The sequence below is a fragment of the Felis catus genome, chromosome E1, assembly GCF_018350175.1.
Source record: "Felis catus isolate Fca126 chromosome E1, F.catus_Fca126_mat1.0, whole genome shotgun sequence".
In the NCBI taxonomy this organism is placed as follows: Eukaryota; Metazoa; Chordata; class Mammalia; order Carnivora; family Felidae; genus Felis; species Felis catus.
Genome location: NC_058381.1, coordinates 43,132,815 through 43,152,826, shown reverse-complemented (window position 1 = coordinate 43,152,826; position 20,012 = coordinate 43,132,815). Strand labels below are relative to the sequence as shown.

Genomic DNA, 20,012 nt, shown 5'->3' with positions numbered 1-20,012 from the left:
CAGCAACAAACAGAGTTAACAGCACAGTGAACACACGGGAGGGGACTCACAGGCTTTGAGGATTGTTTTTAAGGAACAGAAACGGGTCCGATTCTGGGGGAGGCAGATTATTCGCTTACCTCGAACCAGAGCTGATAGTTTAAAGGGTTTCAGGGGCGCCTGGGTGGCTCAATCGGTTAAGCGTCCGACTTCAGCTCAGGTCGCGATCTCGCGGTCCGTGAGTTCGGGCCCCGCGTCGGGCTCTGGGCTGATGGCTCGGAGCCTGGAGCCTGCTTCTGATTCTGTGTCTCCCTCTCTCTCTGCCCCTCCCCCATTCATGCTCTGTCTCTCTCTGTCTCAAAAATAAATAAACGTTAAAAAAAATTTTTTTTTTAAAAAAAGGGTTTCAAATAACACTGTTGTCGCTGAAGCCGCCAGGAGCCCATCCGGTCATTCGTGGCATCATCACACACCTGTCTACACAGCAGATTTTCACCCTTACTGATAGGCATTGAAAAGCAAGGTGTCTGCGTGGCAACACTGATGGAGGCAGTGCTGGGCTGCATTTTAAGTAATAAAACGACGATTTCCTTCAAAAACACTCCCGTTCAGACTCCCCCTTTCAGACTCTCCTCTTGCCACCAGCTGCTCCCCACCCCCACAAGGCAGGCTGAAATCAGTTCAACAGCTATTCGTTCACTCATTTAACCAATTTAATATTTGGAAGAAAAAAAAAAACATTTGTGCACTGTGTCAGATGCTGGGGTGGCAAAGATGATTAATAGGGTCCCTACCCTTAGGATCTCAAAGTCATGCTAACAAATAATTAGGATTCCACGTGCTGAGGGCAATGAAAGAGGGAAATTCAGAAGTGAGGTCCCCAAGGAGGGCAAAGACGGCTGCTTATCTACCTTCCCAAACTCCCCACCTCTCCTCCCCCAGAGGTACCCAGCTTGCCAGCCATGCCCAACATCCGCTTCCTGAACTCATTCCTCTGAGTCTTTGCCCTGCTGTTCTCTCTGTTAGTGCTGTCCTTTCCCACCCACACCTGACTATAAAGCCCTGCTTCTTCCCCAAGATTCAAATCCAAACGATAAGCCCCAAATTTAGGTGGGTGGTTCATCTGGGAGGATTCCATCAGGAAGGAAAACCCTGGGGATCATTTTTAATGTTTCTTTCCTAAGCAGGGGGTTCATTCTATTATTCTATATGCCTTTCTGTGTCTGAACTATTTCATCGTAATGTATTTTCAAAAGAGATCCAGTTCAAGCTACACTTCCACCTTGATCCACTCCTCCTGCTACGTTTCCTTGTCAAGAAGCAAGCTCAAAAACTCCTTACTGTCCGTCAGAAGCAACTCTGTGTTTCTAAAGACGCACAGAAATGATTATTACCAATCTAGGATCCTGGGTCCCCCCTACCCCCACTTAGGGTACAGAATGCAACTGGGGAGTGACATGATGCTAGGGCTTTAACAATAAAAGCAATATTGCTATTTCTTAAGCTGGGTGGGGGGTACATGGCTGTGGTTTTTTTAGGTCTTAAATATTGTATATAATAAATGAAACATTTGACAAAGCAACTCTATGCAGAGTGAGAGGGAACGGGAAGGAAGAGGAAGAGAGAAGGAGCTTCAGGGAAGTTGGATCAGGAAGAGCGAAGAGGTGGCTCTCTGCTAGGCATGGAGGGTACAATAAATAATCAAGCTTGGCTTGCCAGCCGAGAGCAGAGAGCAGCGAAAAAGGCACAAGGCTGTGTCTCACTGTAGAGAACCATATGGCGGTGGCTAAGAGAATGGACGCAGGAGCTGGACCATCGAGATTCAAATCCCAGTGCAATCTCTCATTAACCACAAGGCACTGGGCAACTTACTTCAATCTCCTCATCCTGAAAAATGTTTGTGGGGATCAAATGAGATGAAGTGTGTGAGGCTCACACTGGTTGGTATCTAACAAGTGCTGAATTTCGCTGTTAACTTGTGTTCTTACTTGTTAGTCAAGTGACCCTGAACAAGTCACTTCAGTCCTCCAAGACTAGGTCTCCCCAAAAAGACTCACGTGAAAGAAAGTACTTTGAACACTCCAGAGTGATTCACGAACAAGAGTTAGAATTAAGTAAGAAGCTATAGGTTTAGGGCGGGGGGCCGGTGGCTCCTGGTTGGCTCAGTTGGTGGAATGCATGACTCTTGATCTCAGGGTTGTGAGTTCAAGCCCCATGTTGGGTGTGGCTCCAACATACATACATACATACATACATACATACATACATAAAAAGGAAAAGAAAAGAAAAGGAAGAAGCTATCAATAAAAAGACACAAGAGGGGCGCCTGGGTGGCGCAGTCAGTTAAGCGTCCGACTTCAGTCAGGTCACGATCTCGCAGTCCGTGAGTTCGAGCCCCGCGTCAGGCTCTGGGCTGATGGCTCAGAGCCTGGAGCCTGTTTCCGATTCTGTGTCTCCCTCTCTCTCTCTGCCCCTCCCCCGTTCATGCTCTGTCTCTCTCTGTCCCAAAAATAAATAAACGTTGAAAAAAAAAGTTTTTAAATAAAAAGACACAAGAGAGTGTAAGGTCCATGAGGACAGAGACTATGTCCATCAAGCTCACTGTGACATCCCCAGTGCCTGGCACAGTGCTAGGCACAATATGAACAGCCAGAGTTATGGACTGAATTGAGTCCCCCCTCCCCACAAAAAAAGATATGCTGGAATCCTGATCCTCAATACCTTAGAATGTTCCCTTTTTTGGAAATAGGGTCTTTACATAGGTTATCAGGAGGTAATTAGGGTGGGCTCTAATCCAATATGATTCGTGTTCTTATAAAAAGGGGGAATTTGGGGGTGCTGACTCTTGATCTTGGCTCAGGTCATGATCTCACGGTTCAAGAGTTCGAGCCCTCTATCAGGCTCTTCACTGACAGTGCAGATTCTCTCTCTCTCTCTCTCTCTCTCTCTCTCTCTCTCAAAATAAACATATAAACTTAAAAAAAAATTTTTTAAGGGGGGGAGTTTGGATACAGACAGACACACAGAGAGAGGAAACAGAGATTGGAGTAACCGGGCCCAAAACCACTAAAGACTGCCAGCACACCACCAGAAATTAAGGGAAGGCAAGGAAAGGTTCTTTGCTTGCAGGTTTTGGAGGGTGCATGGTCCCGCCCTCGCCTTGATTCCAGACTCCTAGTCTCCAGAACTGTGAATCGTACATTTCCATTGTTCCAAACCACCCAGTTCATGGTACTTTGTTCCGGCAGCTCTAGAACACTAACAGCCAGTAAACATCTGTTGGATGAACAAACACTGCTGTTGGTGCTTCCGGTGAGACGTGCCATCTCTTGGCCAGCCTGTGTGTCCAGACAGGCGATGGAGAAGGTGCCTGTTCTGTTCTGTGTGTGGGCGGGGAGCCGCGGTGGGTAGAATAAGGCATGATTTGAACCCGGGTAGTCCAAGGCCAGAGTCTGTGCTCTTAATTTCCACACTAGAAAAGCCTATCTGGCTCTAGGGAACCCTCCCTGCCCTAGCCTCCAAGTGGCCTCCTTCCTCCCTCCCTCCCTCCCTCTGCTCTGGGTGAGCAAGAAGAAATGGGGTGGAGGATAATCACAAAAGGCACTGAAAAGGGAAGCAAGGATAGCATTTGATTCCGAAACTCCCGGCAAACATTCACAGCACTTGTTCACGGATGGATGCCAATGGCAGAAGACCTGGGTCAACCCCCAGTCCAGAGGCCCCCCCTGCCCAGATGGGGCAGAAGTCATCATCACTCACATGCTGCAGGTGGCTTTTGGCTTTGCTGCTGTGGCCAGATTTCAAAATCTGATTGCCGGAGGGACCCTCAAGCATGTGTTCTGGTCTTACCTCATAAGCCCTGGCACATCCATGGAGGCCAGGAATCTCCAGAGAGATTGATAGGAAATACCTCCTTCCTCTTTAAATTGAGCTCTGCCCACCCCTGTGCCTTCCAAACATCCTGACTCTCTGTCTGGTCTGCACACCGGAGGTCATGCCGTCTTGGAGTCCTCCTAGGGATGTGGGCAAGTGAGAAACACCCCTCTCACTCGTGGGACTCGCGGCCACAGAGAGCTGAGCAGAGAGAACTTAGAAGCGTGGCTCTCAGCCCTGACTGCACAGGAGAATCCCCCGGAGAACCTTAAAAACTCTGACACCGGGAAGGCATACCTGGAAGAATTATATCAGAATTTCCGGGGGTGGCACCCAGACATGGGAACTTAAAAATCTTTTCCCAGGTGATCCCAGTGGGCAGTCAAGTTGCGAAGCAATATTTTGGACAAAGGAGCCCTGCAAGGAGAGAGAAACTGGACTCCAGCTGGATGGAAAGCAGCAGGGAAGCGATCATCTCAAAAGACTTCCAGAAAAGAATAGTGGTTGCCAGGGGCTGGTTGGGGGGGATGGGGAGTTATTGTTTAATGGACACAGAGTCTCAGTTTGGGCAGATGAAAAGAAAAAAGTTCTGGAAATGGATGGTGGTGAGGGCTGTACAACAGTGTGAATGTACTTAATGCCGGTGGGCAGTACCCTTAAAAAGAATAAGAGAGACAGAGTCACAGATTTAGAAAGATATTTAACCCACCCTAAAGACAGGGCATTGAATTAGGTAATGTTGCGGCATCTGGGTGGCTCACATGGTTAAGTCTCCATCTTTGGCTCAGGTCATGATTTCTCAGTTTATGAGTTCGAGCCTCTCATCGGGCTCTGTGCTGATAGCTCAGAGCCTGGAGCCAGCTTCAGATTCTGTGTCTCCCCCTCTCTCTGCCCCTCCCCCACTCATGCTCTGTCTCTCTCTCTCTCTCTCTCTCTCTCTCTCTCAAAAATAAACTTAAAAAAAATGAATTAGGTAATGTCTAGAAACTTCCTGAAAATACCTACACCTATGTCTATATCTGCATGTCTATCTATATCTTTATAGGTAGATAGGCAGATAATAGATAGACGTGCTTCAGGGGGAAAAAAAAGATATGCTTTGGGGAGGAGATCTGGACAAGCTGCTTTGAAATGTACTCCAGAAAAAAAATTTTTTTAATCTAAGGAAGGATATCCAGGAATCTTTAGTAAAAATAAAATAAAATAAAAAATAATTTTAAAAATAAAAGGTAATGAGAGAATAGAGCTATCAGCTATTAAAGCATATTATACAGCATAATTTTTTTAATGTGATTGGTTTATCAATAAACAGATGGAGAACTAGAACAGAAAACTCACAAATGCACATGTGGAAGTAGTTTATGATAAATGTGAAATTTCAGGGCCACCTGGGTGGCTCAGTCGGTTAAGCATCAGATTTCGAATTTCGGCTCAGGTCAGGTCATGATCTCACGGCTTGTGAGTTAGAGCCCTGCATGGGGCTCTGTGCTGACAGCTCTGAGCTTGGAGCCTGGAGCCTGCTTCAGATTCTGTGCCTCCCTCTCTCTCTCTCTGCCCCTCCCCTACTTGAGCTCTCTCTCTCTGTCTCAAAAATAAATAAACATTAAAAAATTAAAAAACAAAAACCATGTGAAATTTCAAATGGTGGTGAAACAGGTGTTAGGTCCACACTTGTGTAGCCATCTGTGGGAGGAGGGGGGAGGCCTCTAGCATCTGAAGCCCAGGGGAGGGAGGAGGAAAGGCAGCTGAGGAGTGCTGTCCAGGGAAGTCACGAAGCTGGAGTTGTTGGGGGGCAGGGGTGGTGGGGAGAGGAGGAGAGGATCCTCAGAGTGGGATGAGTCCAGGGAGGGGTGATGTCTGTGACTACAAATACAGCTGATGGGAATTAAAAGTGGGGCCAGTTGGACCAGGGACCCAGAGGAAAGCCCAAGAGGGTAAAAACTGAGGCTAGGACTGAGAGGCAAAGGAAGGGAGGTCTGGCCAGAAGGGACTGTGGGGCCTCAGGACCCAATGGCGAGAGCCGGCCTGTCCAACAGCCACAGGGCTTGGTTCTGGGCATGCAGTGCAGGAGCCTGCAACCCTGTGACCAGGTAGGTCCTCACACTGTGGTAAGGGAGTCTGAATGGCTGGGGGGAGGGGGGGGGGTGTGGGCCTGAGGAGGGCCCCAGAAGGAGAGCTGGAAGGAGTAAGAGCCAGGAGAATTAGGGCCCATGGAGACCCTTTTCCCTTCCTTCTCTCTGGAATGACAGGCTGTGGCAAAAGCAGGCTCTGGATGCCCACGTGGCTCATAATTCTCCCTCACAACTTAGTCTCCCTGGGAACTTCCTCTGGGAACGGCTAGGGTAAGGACAAAGCAGGAGAGGGCACCCATCCTGATGGGCAGGAGGCAGGAGGCAGCAGGTGCCTTGAGGGCTGATCTGGGCATCCTATGTTGGATAGGGCCCAGGGAGGATCTCTGGGGCAGGTGGTCTCTGGAATGCCCATGCTCACATAGTGACCAACTGGGAACCAGCTGCTCACCCTGTCCCACTGCCAGACCGGGCCGATGCAGTCCCCTCCCTTCCCTGGGTCCACAAAGGCCTTTCTGTTTGGGGGCAGGGGTGGACGTTCAGCCGTGGAGACAAGAGTGAGCTGAGCTCCAGGTGAGGTGACAATAACATCTCCTTATCTGGGGGAGAGGGAAACCATGTTTCCCACTCCCAGCTGCCCTAGGGGCTCAAGGTCCAGGCAGCCCCTCTCAGCCTCCACAAAAGCCATCATCCTAGGGAGGCCGGTGGACAAGGCAAAGAGGAAACCCTCTCAAAAGATGAGGGAAGGGGATGGTGAGGGAAACTCCCAAGAACCACCTGGGAATGGAGCTCTTCACTTCTTGATTATGCAATACCCTGCAAGTAGTAAAATTTATGGCTGCTTCCATCCAAGAGCGCCTCCCACGCCACCAGCACTTTGCTAAACCCTCAACTTACTTTATCTCTTTGAAGACAGGAGCGAGCACAGTGGTCAACAGCTCAAACACAATCAGAACTGGCTGCTAGCTTCTCAACCTCTCTGAGCCACAGTTTCCTCATGCATCTGACCCCAAACCCCACAGGATTAATTACACTGTTCCCCCGGGACCATCTTCACTGCCTGGACCCGGCAGGCAGGAGCCAAGAGGATCAAGGAGATGTTCTATTTTTCAGGCCAAGCAGCATAGTCCCAGACACAAGCCCCCTAGCCAAGGATAGGCCCCAGGGCTCGGGATCCTGGACTGGCCTGAAGTCTCCCGTGTCCTGGGACAGAGGAGAGGAGGCCCCTGAGTTATAGAAGCAGAATGGGATGGATCACAGGTCTCTAGCACCTCCTGATACAGTGCTCCCTCTACAATAGGCCCTCAGGTAATCTCAGGTCATTTTGGATACAGGCCCCTGGAGACCAGTCTTTCCCTCTTGGCTTTATCACCAGAATATGCAGAATAGGTAAATCCATAGAGACAGAAGGCAGATGGGTGGTTGCCTGGGTTAGAGAAAGATGGGAGTGGGGAGTAACTGCTTAATGAGGATGCGGGTTTCCTTTTGGGGTGATAATGTTGGAACTAGACAGAGGTGGCACTTGCACACATTGTGAATGTACTAAATGCCACTGAGTCATTCGTTTTAAAATGATTAATTTTATGTTATGTGAATTTCACCTCGATTAGAAATAAGGGTACCTGTAGCTAAGAGATTAAAGAAGGAGGGGGGGTGCCTGGGTGGCTCAGTCAGTTAAGCAGTTAAGCGTGGGACTTCAGCTCAGGTCACGATCTCATGGTTCCTGGGTACTCTGACATCAGCAGGGAGCCTGCTTCAGATCCTCTGTCCCCCCTGGCTCTGCCCTTCCCCCCGCTTGTTCTCTCTCTCTCCTGCGGAGGCAGAGGCAGGTGGGAAGGTGAAGGAGGGCTGAGTTATGGGGGGAGGGGGAGATGTTGTACATTCTGATGTTGCAGAAAACAGAGCAGCTTGAGGTAGGGGGAAGGTAAGAGGGAGGGTGGTCTGGAGGATGCAGCCAGTTGAGGCAGCAGTTTGCGCTTTGGAACTTGGGGAGCCAGCTGCCTATAGGGGAAGGGGGAGAAGCAGGGAGGGAGTTGGACAGGCGCTAGTAACCTCTGAGCTGTTTGCTTCCTCTCAGAGTTTAGACTGGAAGCTCCTGGGGGAGGGGGTAAGGACCTCATCTTTTTAGCTGACTTTAATTTTTGTAGCAGAGCTTCGTCACAGGTAGATGCTTCTTTTAAAAAGCCTGGCACCAACGGAATGACATCAAGCATGTTAAGCAGCAGGAAGATTATCCACCGCCCACATCAGAGAAGCGAGGATGGCACTGGGCTAAGTGTGTGTGCCACTCAGGGCAGCAGGGGGGGCTTGCCCAGCTTCCCCGGGGCCCAGAGGGCCTGCCTTGCACGCCCAGCATCCCGAGAGGGCAGCACCCACCGGGGTCTGGGGTGGGGGAAGGGACTGGGTGACACCATGAGCTCCTTTGTCAGACCCAGGAAGGAGAGTGGGGGCAGCTACAGGAAGTAGGGGGGTGAGGAGTTCCCTCCGGAATCTATCCCCCCACTTCCCTCCCCTGTGCTTGCAGGGCTCCTGCACATGCTCAGTGTGCCCACGAATTGGGTTGGCTGGGGGAGGGCACTGACTGGCACCCCCACTTAAAGGGCCAGTGCCATGCTTGCTTGAGCCCAACAGGGAGCAGTAAGAACTGGCCACCCTCTGCCCTCATACTGATTTCTTCACCTCAAACCCCCTTCTTCACTTCCTGGCAGACGCCTCCTGTCCCCTCTGGACACAGGTGTTTCCACCTGAGGTGAAGGGAGTCCTTGATGGGAAAAAAGAATCCCAGGCCAGGGCACGCAGGGGTGGTGGGAAGCTTCACTCCTGTGAAATATCTGCCTCTGCCCCGCCACCCCCCACCCCCCACCCCAGGTAACCAAGAGGATCCTGGAAAGCAAATGGGCATGAGGGAAGTAAGACACTGAGAATTTGCTCTAGAAAGGCCTGGAGGGGGAAAGGGGAGCGTGTCTAAGCCCAGCTTTCCCCAGCCAAGGGGATATGTAGGTTGCAGGGGAGGGGGGAGGCTGTAAAATTGGAGCTTCTGTCACTGTGGGGGACCGGGAGAAGCCCAGGCCTCAGGACAGGGCAGCCAGAGAGGGAAAAGGCAAAAGGAACCCACACCTGGCCACTACCTGTAGCCGAGCGGCCTCTGCCCAGTACTTGGCCCAGTACTGCAGAAGGCACTCCAGCTCAACCCTGGGGCTCCAGGGCACTGAGGTCGGGAACCAGATGGCTGGAGGAGGTGACAAGGGCTCTTTCTCACTGACTCCCCTCAGTGAAGACACTTTCCCAGCTCACACTTTTCTCCTTTGTTTTCTTCTTGTTCCATCCTGTCCTCCACCAACCTTGGGGAAATTAACCCACCTTGATGTGGCCCTGACCAAGAGCCCTCAACGCGTGTGCGTGCGTGCGTGTGTGTGTGTCTGTGTGTTTGGGTCTCTGGACAGGGGAGGGCCAGCAACTAGCTTTCCTGTCTCTAGGCTCCTCAGCTTCTGGGCCAAAAAGGGCTGAACTCCTCACCTGTCCCTTCCCCTGTACGGAGCTCTTGCCTACTCAGGGACACGCTGGCCAAAGCCGGCCTCCTGGGCACAGCCCCAGCACCCTCTCCCTCACACCACACCCACAGCCCTCCCCCAACACTCCAGCGGCCCCCTCTGGAATCTTCTCACCCTTCCTAGTTACACACACACACACACACACACACACACACACACACACACATATGCCTCTGGGTAAACAACCTTAGGCCAGGCCCAACCCTCTCCCTCTGGGCTCCCTGCTGAGGAATGCGGCAGCTGGGAGGCTGCCTGAGCCTTGCCCAGGGGGCCTCTGGATCCAGGCTAGCACCCACAGGGGAAGGCAGGCTAGGAATTTGGAAAGCCACACCCTCTCAGAGCCTTGGATTTCCCATCTGCAAAGTGGGGACAAGCGTTCCTCTGGCCCTTCCTGAACTGTTCAAGATCAAAGAGAAGGGGGCTAAAATCTTTGGTGAAGCTTCCAGGGGCAGAACGCCCCACCCCCACCCCACCTGCCACCAGGGACTAGAGATTCTGCTCTTTCTTGAAACCCATCCCTCCCCAGAATCTGTTCTCCCCTTGCTTCCTTCTTGAAGGCGCTGGCCAGGCCTGGGTGTGGCAGGGCAGAAATGAAAGTTGTCTTGGCAACACACAGGGTTCGTCAACATTTCCATCCCAGCGGCTCAGAGGCCTGAGCCCTTCTCTTGCCCAATGTGGCCTGACAAGATGAGCCTTCCTGGAATGGAAGCTAGGTTGGGCTGGCCAGGTCTCCGCCCCTCCCCGTTGCACGGGGCGGCAGAACCACACAGGCTCGCTGGTGAGTTGACTAACTTCCCCCTCCACCACCCCAGCCTGACACTAGGCAGCCAACAAGGACGCCTGGAAGGGGTGATGGAAGTGAGACCGGGTGTCTGGAGAAGGCTGGGTCTGAGTGTTCCGGTGTGTGAGCTCGTTTCAGAGCCCAATACTGCTGGCACCTTGGTGGCACCTTATCCCAGCTGACTCAGCTTTCTATTACGCAGACAGGGGAGGGGCTCACCTCGGAGGGAAGGGACCACACAGGGGATGGGGCAAGAGGAGCAGCACACACAGATGCGCGGTGGGCACTAGGAAAGCCAGGCCACCAGCTCTGCTAAGGGCGGCTTCACTGCCCCCTCTGTCTCTTGGGCTTTTTTTTTTTTTTTCCAGGAGAAAACTTCCCTTGAGGGATACTTGTAAGTGCCCTTCCAGGAGGTCTGGGGGCAAAGGTGATGACCAACCTCCTGCCCAACCACTGGCTTCGAGACGTGGAGGTGGGTAGCGGGCTGTCAAGGTAAAGGAGACACAAGCCATCCAGACCCTCATCCAACCCAGCCCTCCGAACTCTGGGGAGGACAGGGAGGATACAGGGAGCCTGGGAAGAAACCCTGAAGGAGCCCCTCCAAAAGTCCCAGCCCTCCCTCCTCCAGAGGACATCCCAAGCTCCTCACGGCAATCGGGCATCTTAAGTTCTGGCTGAACCGGTGGTTCCTGAGCCCCCCGCCCAGCCCTGCATCCTCCTCTATAAAACCTTCAGAGGAGTCTGATTCTTCCTGGACACAGAGAGCAGCATTCAGACATCCTGGAGGCCCTGGTAGTTCCCCAATACAGAGGTCGGCTGGCCTCCCAGGCTTGGGGCAAGGTGGGTCTAGGACCCCAGTCCCAAACCTCTCTGGGACAAATGTGCTTTGACTCTCAGAGCAGCCCTAGTGAAATCAATCCTAGCCACTCCCATCTGACCTCACGAAAATTATTTAATCTCTTTGAGAAAAATACGAAGACATCAAAGAACACATTATGGAAACGACAAGGTGGGAAGGCTGAACCGATTCTAGCTGTTCTCAGCGGACACGGGGGTACTGGGAGTGGTTTCCAACTGCCACCTGCCTCCCTGAGACCCAGCGGCCTGAGTGTATATGAAATGGGACCTTCTCCCTGGGTCAGCCTGGGTGAGGGGCCCCCCTAGGTGCCCGACTCCCCGCCGGGGCAGCTGCCCTTCCGGTTCCACATCTCGTTCTCCTGCCGGAGCCGCTGGTTCTCTGTCCGGAGCCTCTCGACCTCAGCAGCCAGCTCCTCCACCTGGCGGCAGGGCTGCGGGCCGGTGCACCCCCGCAGCTGTTGCAGCCTCCTGGTCTCCTCCTCGGCCTGCGACAGCCGCCTCTCCAGATCCAGATAGTCTCGAACCAGCTCCTGCTTGCTGCGGTCCTGCAGGCGCTCGGTGTGGTAGCGCTCGTAGGCCTCGGAGAAATCCCTCTGCTGGAACTCACCGTGAGCTGGGCCTCGCCCGTCGCCTTCCCCTGCCTCGCTCTCCCCGCTGGAGCCTGGCTGGGAGGCCCCATGGGGCACTTCCAGGTTGGGCTCCTCAGGGTCTCGGTCATTCATCAGAAATTGGGTGGTGTTGTAGGGCGCCACAGGCTGGCCTTTGGCGAACATCTCCTCGCGGACCCGGGAGGCCCTCTGGCTCTGCCTCTCATCCCGCTGTTGCTTCTCGGCCCAGCTCAGCTCCAGGTAGGGCCGCCAGTGCCTTTTGCGCTTTGAAGGCCTCCTGCGGTGCTTCTTCCGGCCCAGCACAGCCTCCACTGAGCTGCCCCCTGGGCTCTGGGTCCGGGAAGCCCTATTGTTCCAGCCCAGGCCACTGCCAGCCCCAGTAGGGTCTTCCTCCTCCGAGTGGCTCTCTATCCGGGGTGTCAGGGGCAGGGAACTACCAGGGTCATGAGGCTCAGGGGGTGTCTGGGGGCTCCCAGGAGCACCAGGGGTCTAGACAGAGGACAAGGAAGAATAAATCACAGACAGCCTGTCCCCGGTGGTGGAACCCTTCCATAACCACTTGGCCTGAAGCCAACCTTCCCATAGCTGACTTGGGGTCACTCTCCAGCCTCTCACCCTCTGCAACTATTTGTTGGTTTGTGGGTTTTTACCTGTCTACTGTCTGCCCCCCCCCACCCAGCCCTCCCCGAGCAAACTCATGAAAACAGCAGGAATTCTGCCCATATATTTCACTCTGTAATTTCAGTGCCTCCAACAGTACCTGTTCTGTGCCTCACAGAGCACAGTATTCACTAAATATTGTTTGAATGAAGTAGGAGAAAGAGAATAGAGGTCGGGGACTGGCTCCTGATGCATTTGCTTGATCAGTCATCTTCCTAGGAAGCTTGTCTTTCAGACAGAGTTGGCTTCGTGGGGAAGCAACCTGTGCAGTCTCTCAGAGCCTCTCACCCCCACTCTGTTCAGAAAGGCCCCATGCTTTGCTTAAAGCTCTGCTGTCCTTGTCTTGAACTTAACAATTTTTTGATAAAGAACCCTTTGCACTGGGCCCTACAAATTATGTAGTCGATCTTGCTTCCAGGTATTTGCATAGCTGACTCTTTAGGGCTTGGTGCCCTCTTCAGAGGGGCTCACCCTGACCACCCTATCTAAAGATCTGCCCCCTCATCTTCCCTTCCCATTGTCATGGGACCCAGTTAACATTCCACGTCGCATCTACCACATTACCATTTACCATGTCTTCTTCCTATAAGAATGTGTCTTGTCTGTCCAGTTCACCACTGTGTCCCCGTGCATGGCCCAAGGTAAGTGCTCAATAAACATATGTTAAATAACATAAAGCCCATAAGAGAGGGGGGGTCCAAAAAACATAGGGACATGAGACTCTCCTTTCTGTTGATCTAGGGCAAAGAAGACGGAGTGTATTTATTCCAGGCAGAAGTTGCTATCACTCTTTGACATGAGCGGCAGGAAAGAGGCCCTCACTAGGGAGAGGAAGGGTGAACCTCCAGTGTGCAGCCGACAGAATCCTAGAACTTATCTAAGAGGTGGAAAGGATTCTGTCAAGAGCGTGTGTACACAGCATGTGTTTATCTCTGTTGTGGTAAGGGTGGGAGTACTCAGGGTGGGGGATGGGGAATGAATTGCTCTACGTTTGTGGTTTGGGGAATTCTAATAATAACTGCTGCCATTAGCGTGTTGCTCTATAATGTACACCACGGCTCAGAGACATCTGACATAGGTCCATACAAGCATAGCGTGTGCATCGGGGGATGTACGCAGCCCTGTGAGAGCTGGAGGTGCGCTGTGAGTGCTTTAGAGGCCCTGGAGTTCTCTTCTTCATCTGGGATGGAGTGTGTTACAGCGTCTACGCAGTACGTGTGTTGTGTTGTTTGTCGTGTTGTATTGTTACTTCACCTGCAGGGAGATCGTAGATCAAGAACAGGCCTTATCTCCACCAGTGTCTTGAGCCACCTGAGACGGAGTTTCTGCCCCACCCCAGAAGAAGCAAGGCCCAGGCAAGGTGGTTTGCCTGTGTGTGCACAATCGTTCACCTGCCCCCAGCCCTCAGTACGTGTCCCCCCTGATGATCCTTCCCCTCACCCAAACCATCCCTGCCCCTCAGCCCCACGTGCTGCCTCCCTCCTGAAGGCTTGTCCCTTTACCACCATTCCCACTACTGCAGATAAGCTGTGTGATCTGGGTGAGTCATATGCCCTCTCTGAACTTCTAACCCTGACCTACCACGAACTCCAAATTAAACAACTCCAGAAAACGCTGGAAGTGGCCAGCTAGGGTGGGTCAGAGGAGCTGAGTTCCTTCCTCACCTACAGGGACTCAAAAACTCGGGGAGAATAGGCAAGGTGGGGGCAGCAAGAGAGAGTATGGGCAGAGCGGGTTTGGATTCCTGTTGCCAGATCAGAAGGTGATGTTTTCTGAGAGTCTGACACAATCTGTGTCTCCCTCTCTCCCGGATGATGTGTGCACCCCAACCCCCATCCTAAATTATGAGCCAACTGCTCAAACTGTTTTCCCTGTGTCAGGCTTCGTTCTCAGCCTTGACAGATTGCAAGGCAGAGTTCTGTTGTCAGAAGTCCCTAAATTTAATCTTGGGGTGCCTGGGTGGCTTAGTCGGTTAAGCGTCCGACTCTTGATTTCGGCTCAGGTCATGATCTCACAGTTCGTGGGATTGAGCCCTGTGACAGTCTGTGTTAACAGCACGGAGCCTGCTTGGTATTCTCTCTCCCCCTCTCCCCTCCCCTCCCTCCCTCTCTGCCCCTCCCCTGCTTGTGCTTGTGCGCAAGCACGTGCTTGCTCACTCACATGCACGCGCTCTCTCTCTCTCTCAAAAAACAAAAACAAAACAAACTTTAAACCTGGACCTTTTGTTTGCTAGCTGCGTGATTCTAGAAAAGGTATTTCAGCTCTGAGAACCTTAGCTTCTTTGAAATGGAAGTAGTAGTCCTACCTTGAAGGGCTCCTAGGATTTTATGAGATAGCACAGATTTGGCATCTGGCATATTGCCCACTGCACAGTAGGGACTCATTTAAAAATACTGGTTTTCCAAATCTGCCAACACATCTGAGACACGATGGCGGGATCCATGGTAGGGCACTCAGGTGGTTGGGAAGGTGGGGCTTACCTTGGCCTCCTCCAGGGCTGCGGGTGATTCTGTATTACAGTTGGTCTGGTTCGTAGTAGCCACCTTCTTCTGTTCCAAATCTTTCAGCAGATGCCTTTAACTAATGACACCTGCCTTAAATAACAGAAAAACCAAGTCTTAAAGGAGAATTTTCAGGAAGACTGGCTACCCAGGAATTTTTCCCCAAGGCAGCGGCAGCCATTTTGTAGCACCAGACCTGCACACTGTCGTTATCAAATGAAGGCCCTGAAGGCTGCCTCCACACCCTGGTTTTCCACACCTCCAGCCAGCAAGAGGGCCAAATGGGGAATAAGGGACCATCTTCCCAGTCCTGTTCCTCAGACCCCAGGCCCGGGTTTACATCCTATACTGTTCTTCTAGAAGTCACTGAGGCCCAGGCTGGCAGTTAGGAAGCTCGCCCTGAGCTTCTCCCCCCCACCCCCAAAACAACCAAAAGGGGGAAGGACGCTGTCCTGGGAGGCAAGGTACAGCAATGACCTGGAGAGGCCGACAGTCGAGTGGGTCAGTGGCTGTAACAAGAAAATATGTAGCAGGCTTTACAAGGGGGTCCTTTCCTCACTGTGTCCAGAGGCCCCAGTCTTGACAGCGGACCCCCTCCCCCTGCCTGCCCCCAGGCTGGACTCCAAAACCCAGCCCTGAGAAACACAGCTGTGGCCTGGGCCGAGCCTGGGGCTGAAGCCTTATCATCTCCTGGGCCTGGCCTGCCTCCCGGCTCCTTCCTCTCAGGACGGGAAACAGAGGAAAGGGGAAGAAGTCTTCACACTACATGCAGCTGGAAGGGAAGCCCAACTGGAATAAGGATGGATTCCTTGGAAAGGGGGAAGTGGTCCGAGAAAGGAGATTTTGCAAAGGCAGAACTGACCTATTTGCTGTCAAGGATTATGCACACGACTATATCTGTGTGTCTTTCTGTGCGACCGACCTCCTGTTTGTGCAGTTCCCAATGCCTCAGCCCTACCTCTTGCTGCAATTGCAGCAGCTCTGGTCAAGCCGCTCAGGCACTAAGGTTGGGGAAGTTGGGGGGGGCGGGGGAGCCTGGCAGCGCGGTGCCTATTGGGGATTGTAGTTTTTCCAGCTTTGGAACACGGATCAAGATCCTGTCACGTCTACAGTCAGACCGAGAACTCCAAAACCCATATACCCTTGCGCGAGCGGCCTCCCGCGCTCACCGATGCCTTCTTTGATTGGTCAAGTCGTCTGCCAATATTTCCACTTTCGTCAACGATTAGCTGTGCGGAAGCACAACGGGACCCGCCTTCCGAGCTCAATTAAAGAGTTCATTGATGGCGTTAATCTTTACGGGTCAGAAAATAGATCCGGCTGAGAGGGGCGGGGCTGTGGGTGCGGAGGGATCCTCGGCTCTAGAGGAAGGCGACGAGAAGGATCGGTGGCCGCCGCCGCCATTTTGGGCTGGGAGGAGGCAGCGGAGGGACTCGCTGCGCAGTGAGAGCACCCCGTGGGGGGTGGTCCGGGCGCGGGGAGAGGCCGGGCCGAGTGGGCTGCCTGAAGTGGTGGCGCCGGGAGACGGCGGGGAGTGGGACCGGGGACCGGGGGGGTGAAGGTTGGAGTCTCCCCGGCCGGGCCCGGTCCTCAAACCGTCCCGGCAGCCCCGCAGCCTCGCCTCTCACAGAGGGCGGGGTTCTTGGGCAATTACCGCGTGTTCCCCGAGACCCCAGTTGGGGAGAGACCGGGTGAAACAAACGACTCCGCTCTGCTCTTCCCACGGGGGACGCAGATCCAGAGGCCGAGTTCTGCCAACTTTCCCCACCCCCATGCGGCCTGGGTATGGTGGCGGGGCCCTGCGTTGCGAGACCCCCACTTCGAGGGGCGAGGTGGGGGCGTCGCCAGATTCCAAAGACTGGCGCCCCCGGGGAGGGCGGAGGTCCCAGCTCTGGCCGTGCGTCCTCCTGGCGTGGCTGGCAGCTGGAGGCCCCGAGGGCGCAGAGCCGGGTGCACCCACCATCTTCCCCCATACACCAAGGCCATCTCGCGGCCCGGCTTCGAGAAGGAAAGTCTCTTCTTACAGTAGCAACCACCAATTCCTCCTGGAACTAGGTAGATAGAGGCACGTGGAAGGCTTTGCGAGCCCAATGCTTGGAAATCTCTGAGCGCTCTTGCCCTCAAGATTTCTAGCCAGCCCCGATTGTCGGAATGACCTGACCTTGCACGTCCCCAGCCAGTTTGGGAAACTCTAAAAATGTGCTGTTCACTTCTCTTGAAAGTTTACACCGAAAAAAGGTTGGGTTTTGCCCTTTACGGGGTTGGGACACACACAAAAAAAAAACTGAGTGGCCACGGCTCAGGGAATAAAAGTGGAGTGGCCCATTTCGGATGCTTCAGGAACATCTGTTTGCGTTTTGAAATCCGAGCCATGAGTTTTAACCAAAACTTTTGGAGAAATGGCTGCCCTCCTAGAGGAAAGAACGAACTAATTCCAACATAATCTTTATAAGACTACAAATTCTTTCCAGTTTAAAGAACTTTTCTTCCACAAACTGAACAAAATGGGGAGTATTTTGCCACTGACGCATTGTTACTAGGGAACCTCTATTTTGAATTTCCAAGGACACTAATTGAAAATCACCTCTGTGAATCCCAGATGCTACCCAGATAGAAATTGCAGTTTTGAGCAACTTCATATATGTAGCGTTTGAGGGGTGGGGGGAGACCTGCTTTGAAAAAAATAAATACTCAACCTTACATTGACAGTTATAGCAGCTTCTTAGGATTGAAGTTTGATGTGAAATTCTTTTGTTGAATTACAGATTAAACCATCTTGTTTCCTCCTGCTCGAGATCCAAGTTCAGAGAGCTTTACATACAGCTCAGGGATATCTTAATAATTTTGTTGCTAAAATACCAGTTAGAAATTATGTGTAGCATGAGAGTGACTGGGTAGTGAACTTTACCTCTGAGGGTATCTTGTAATGAATCTCATTGCCAATTACACGTGGTCACATCATTCCTAAGCCTTTGGCTTGAAAAGCAAGAACCTTGAAAGGTTTTTGATAACTGAAGCCCTCCCCCTCCTCCTATTAATCATCTTTTAAGTTGTAAGTGACAGTTCCATAACTTTATATTCTCCCCCTGCTCCCCAGATGTTCTCAGAGAAAGTCTTACAACTGGATGGTGACAAGGTGATCACCATTGACTTAATTTCTTAATCCAAAATTTGAACCACTAAATGAAGTATCCTTGATTCATACTGTAGGTTGACTTGGCTTATGTCATGTTAATTTTACACTGTTCTTCAGATCAAGAGAAGATGGGTTAGGAAAAGCTGACATTAACTTGGTAGGAGTTAAGTTAAATAGTCATAGGAGCTGAATGGGGCTTTACAGATTATCTTTGTAGTTCTTCTGTCAAGAATTTAATGGAGGATCCCAGACTCTTGTGATTCATCCTCCATGGTGAAGTAATAGGGTTAAACCTTTGGATGCTACTAGGTAGACAGTACTGGGCCAGGTGCAGAAATGTGTTACTCATTTAGAAAGATGAAAGGTTATCATCTTTAAGGTTGACCCGGAAGCTTTTCCATTCCTTGATAAGAAAAGTTGGGAATAAACCCAGTTTAATAATGCTCCCTTGGTTATCTTCTGAGCAAAACACAGGACTGGAAGTTAGGAACTCCAAGTTCTATTTCTGTGTGTGCTACCACTGACTTGATTGGCTTGGCGGGAGGCCAAATCCTGAAGATGAGGCCAAACTGGTCATTTTGTTGCTGAGTCCATTGTTCATCTAATGTTCAACCAGACCTTCAACTTCCTTCTCAGCTCTCCCCTTTCAGATGAGTTGTTTTGGGGTTTATGACAAAGGCTACAAACCCTATATGCTTCAGTTTCCTGATTTGAAAATAGTATCTGTGCTGCCTCCCTCATAAATACCTTGAGTAACTACTCTTCAGTAGCTATGTAAACATTTACTTACTAAAACTTCATTATTTGGGAATCTAGAACTTCTGCTTCAGAAGTTATCTGGGGTATTTGGGAGGCCTGCCTTAAAGAAATATGGCCCTGGTTGCCCTTGGCGGCACAAAGGGTGGCCATCCAACTAGGCTGAATGAGGGTCAGTTTCTCAGGGTACCAAACGGTGTTACTAGGAAGACCTGGATATTTTACCCTGATGGCCAGCTCCTGGGGCCTGGTGGCTCTGTGTGAGCAGGATCCATGGATGAGTAGGATTGACTCTTGGAGCAGGTCCCCTTTGGCATGAAGCTGCTTGCTTCTGGGTGATTGGATTTCCACAATCATAATCAATTTTTTATTGTGTTTCGCTCTCACCCTCTTTCTCTTTGAATTTTCTCTTCTTAAATTGCTCAAATGTTTGTTGTTTTGTTAAGTACACTTTTAGAAATAACTAGAGAGGTAACCTCTTAGACATTCCTTTCCATCCTCTAGTTTGGTCTCCTGCCTTTGCCTAACAGTTGTACTGGAGTTATCCAGGTATGCGAACTTCTGTGTTGAATCAGGCTTCAGACTTCAAATTAACCTCCTTTTCTGACCCTCTGGAGGCTAGCACAAGTTCTTCTGAGAGCTCACAAGAGCAGCGATGCTGTCATTTTTTCAGATGCTTCTGCTTGGGGCACTCAAGTTCCCACATTTTCCTTCAGGAATATCCTTTTTGCTCACTGCAAACCCAGGGCTTTTTAACACTTCACACGAAGTCTGTGGATGTGTCAAATAGAATATGAAGGATGAGAGTTCAGTTTCCTTCCAAATTTTTGCTCTTCTTGAAAAAACTTTTAGGGGCGCCTGGGTGGCTCAGTCGGTTGAGTGACCGACTTTGGCTCAGGTCATGCATGATCTCACGGTTTGTGAGTTCAAGCCCCGCATCGGGCTCTGTGCTGCCAGCTCAGAGCCTGGAGCCTGCTTCTGATTCTGTGTCTCCCTCTCTCTCTGACCCTCCCCCACTCATGCTCTGTCTCTCTCTGCCTCAGAAATAAATAAACATTAAAAAAAAAATTTTTTTTAAAAAAGAAAAAACTTTTAAGCCAAATATAACTGCTCTTGGTGCTACGTTGAGAGAGAGCACTTTTTCAAAAAACTTACCAACAGTTGCCTACAGCAACTCACTCATTTGAAAGAATTTTGTTGGTGTGCAAAGGTTTATTAATAAACTAGGATTATTCTCTGC

The 20,012-nt window shown here is 51.5% G+C and overlaps 1 protein-coding gene across 1 annotated transcript; it reads right to left on the bottom strand.

Annotated features, from left to right (window-relative positions):
* Positions 1-11,187: 11,187 nt before the first annotated feature.
* Positions 11,188-16,843, bottom strand: HEXIM2 (HEXIM P-TEFb complex subunit 2). The gene is given in 3 exon segments (XM_011289267.2): positions 11,188-12,208; positions 14,860-14,973; positions 16,700-16,843. Coding segments are annotated over 3 exon segments (1,053 nt in total). The 3' UTR covers positions 11,188-11,413.
* Between the last annotated feature and the right edge of the window lie 3,169 nt (positions 16,844-20,012).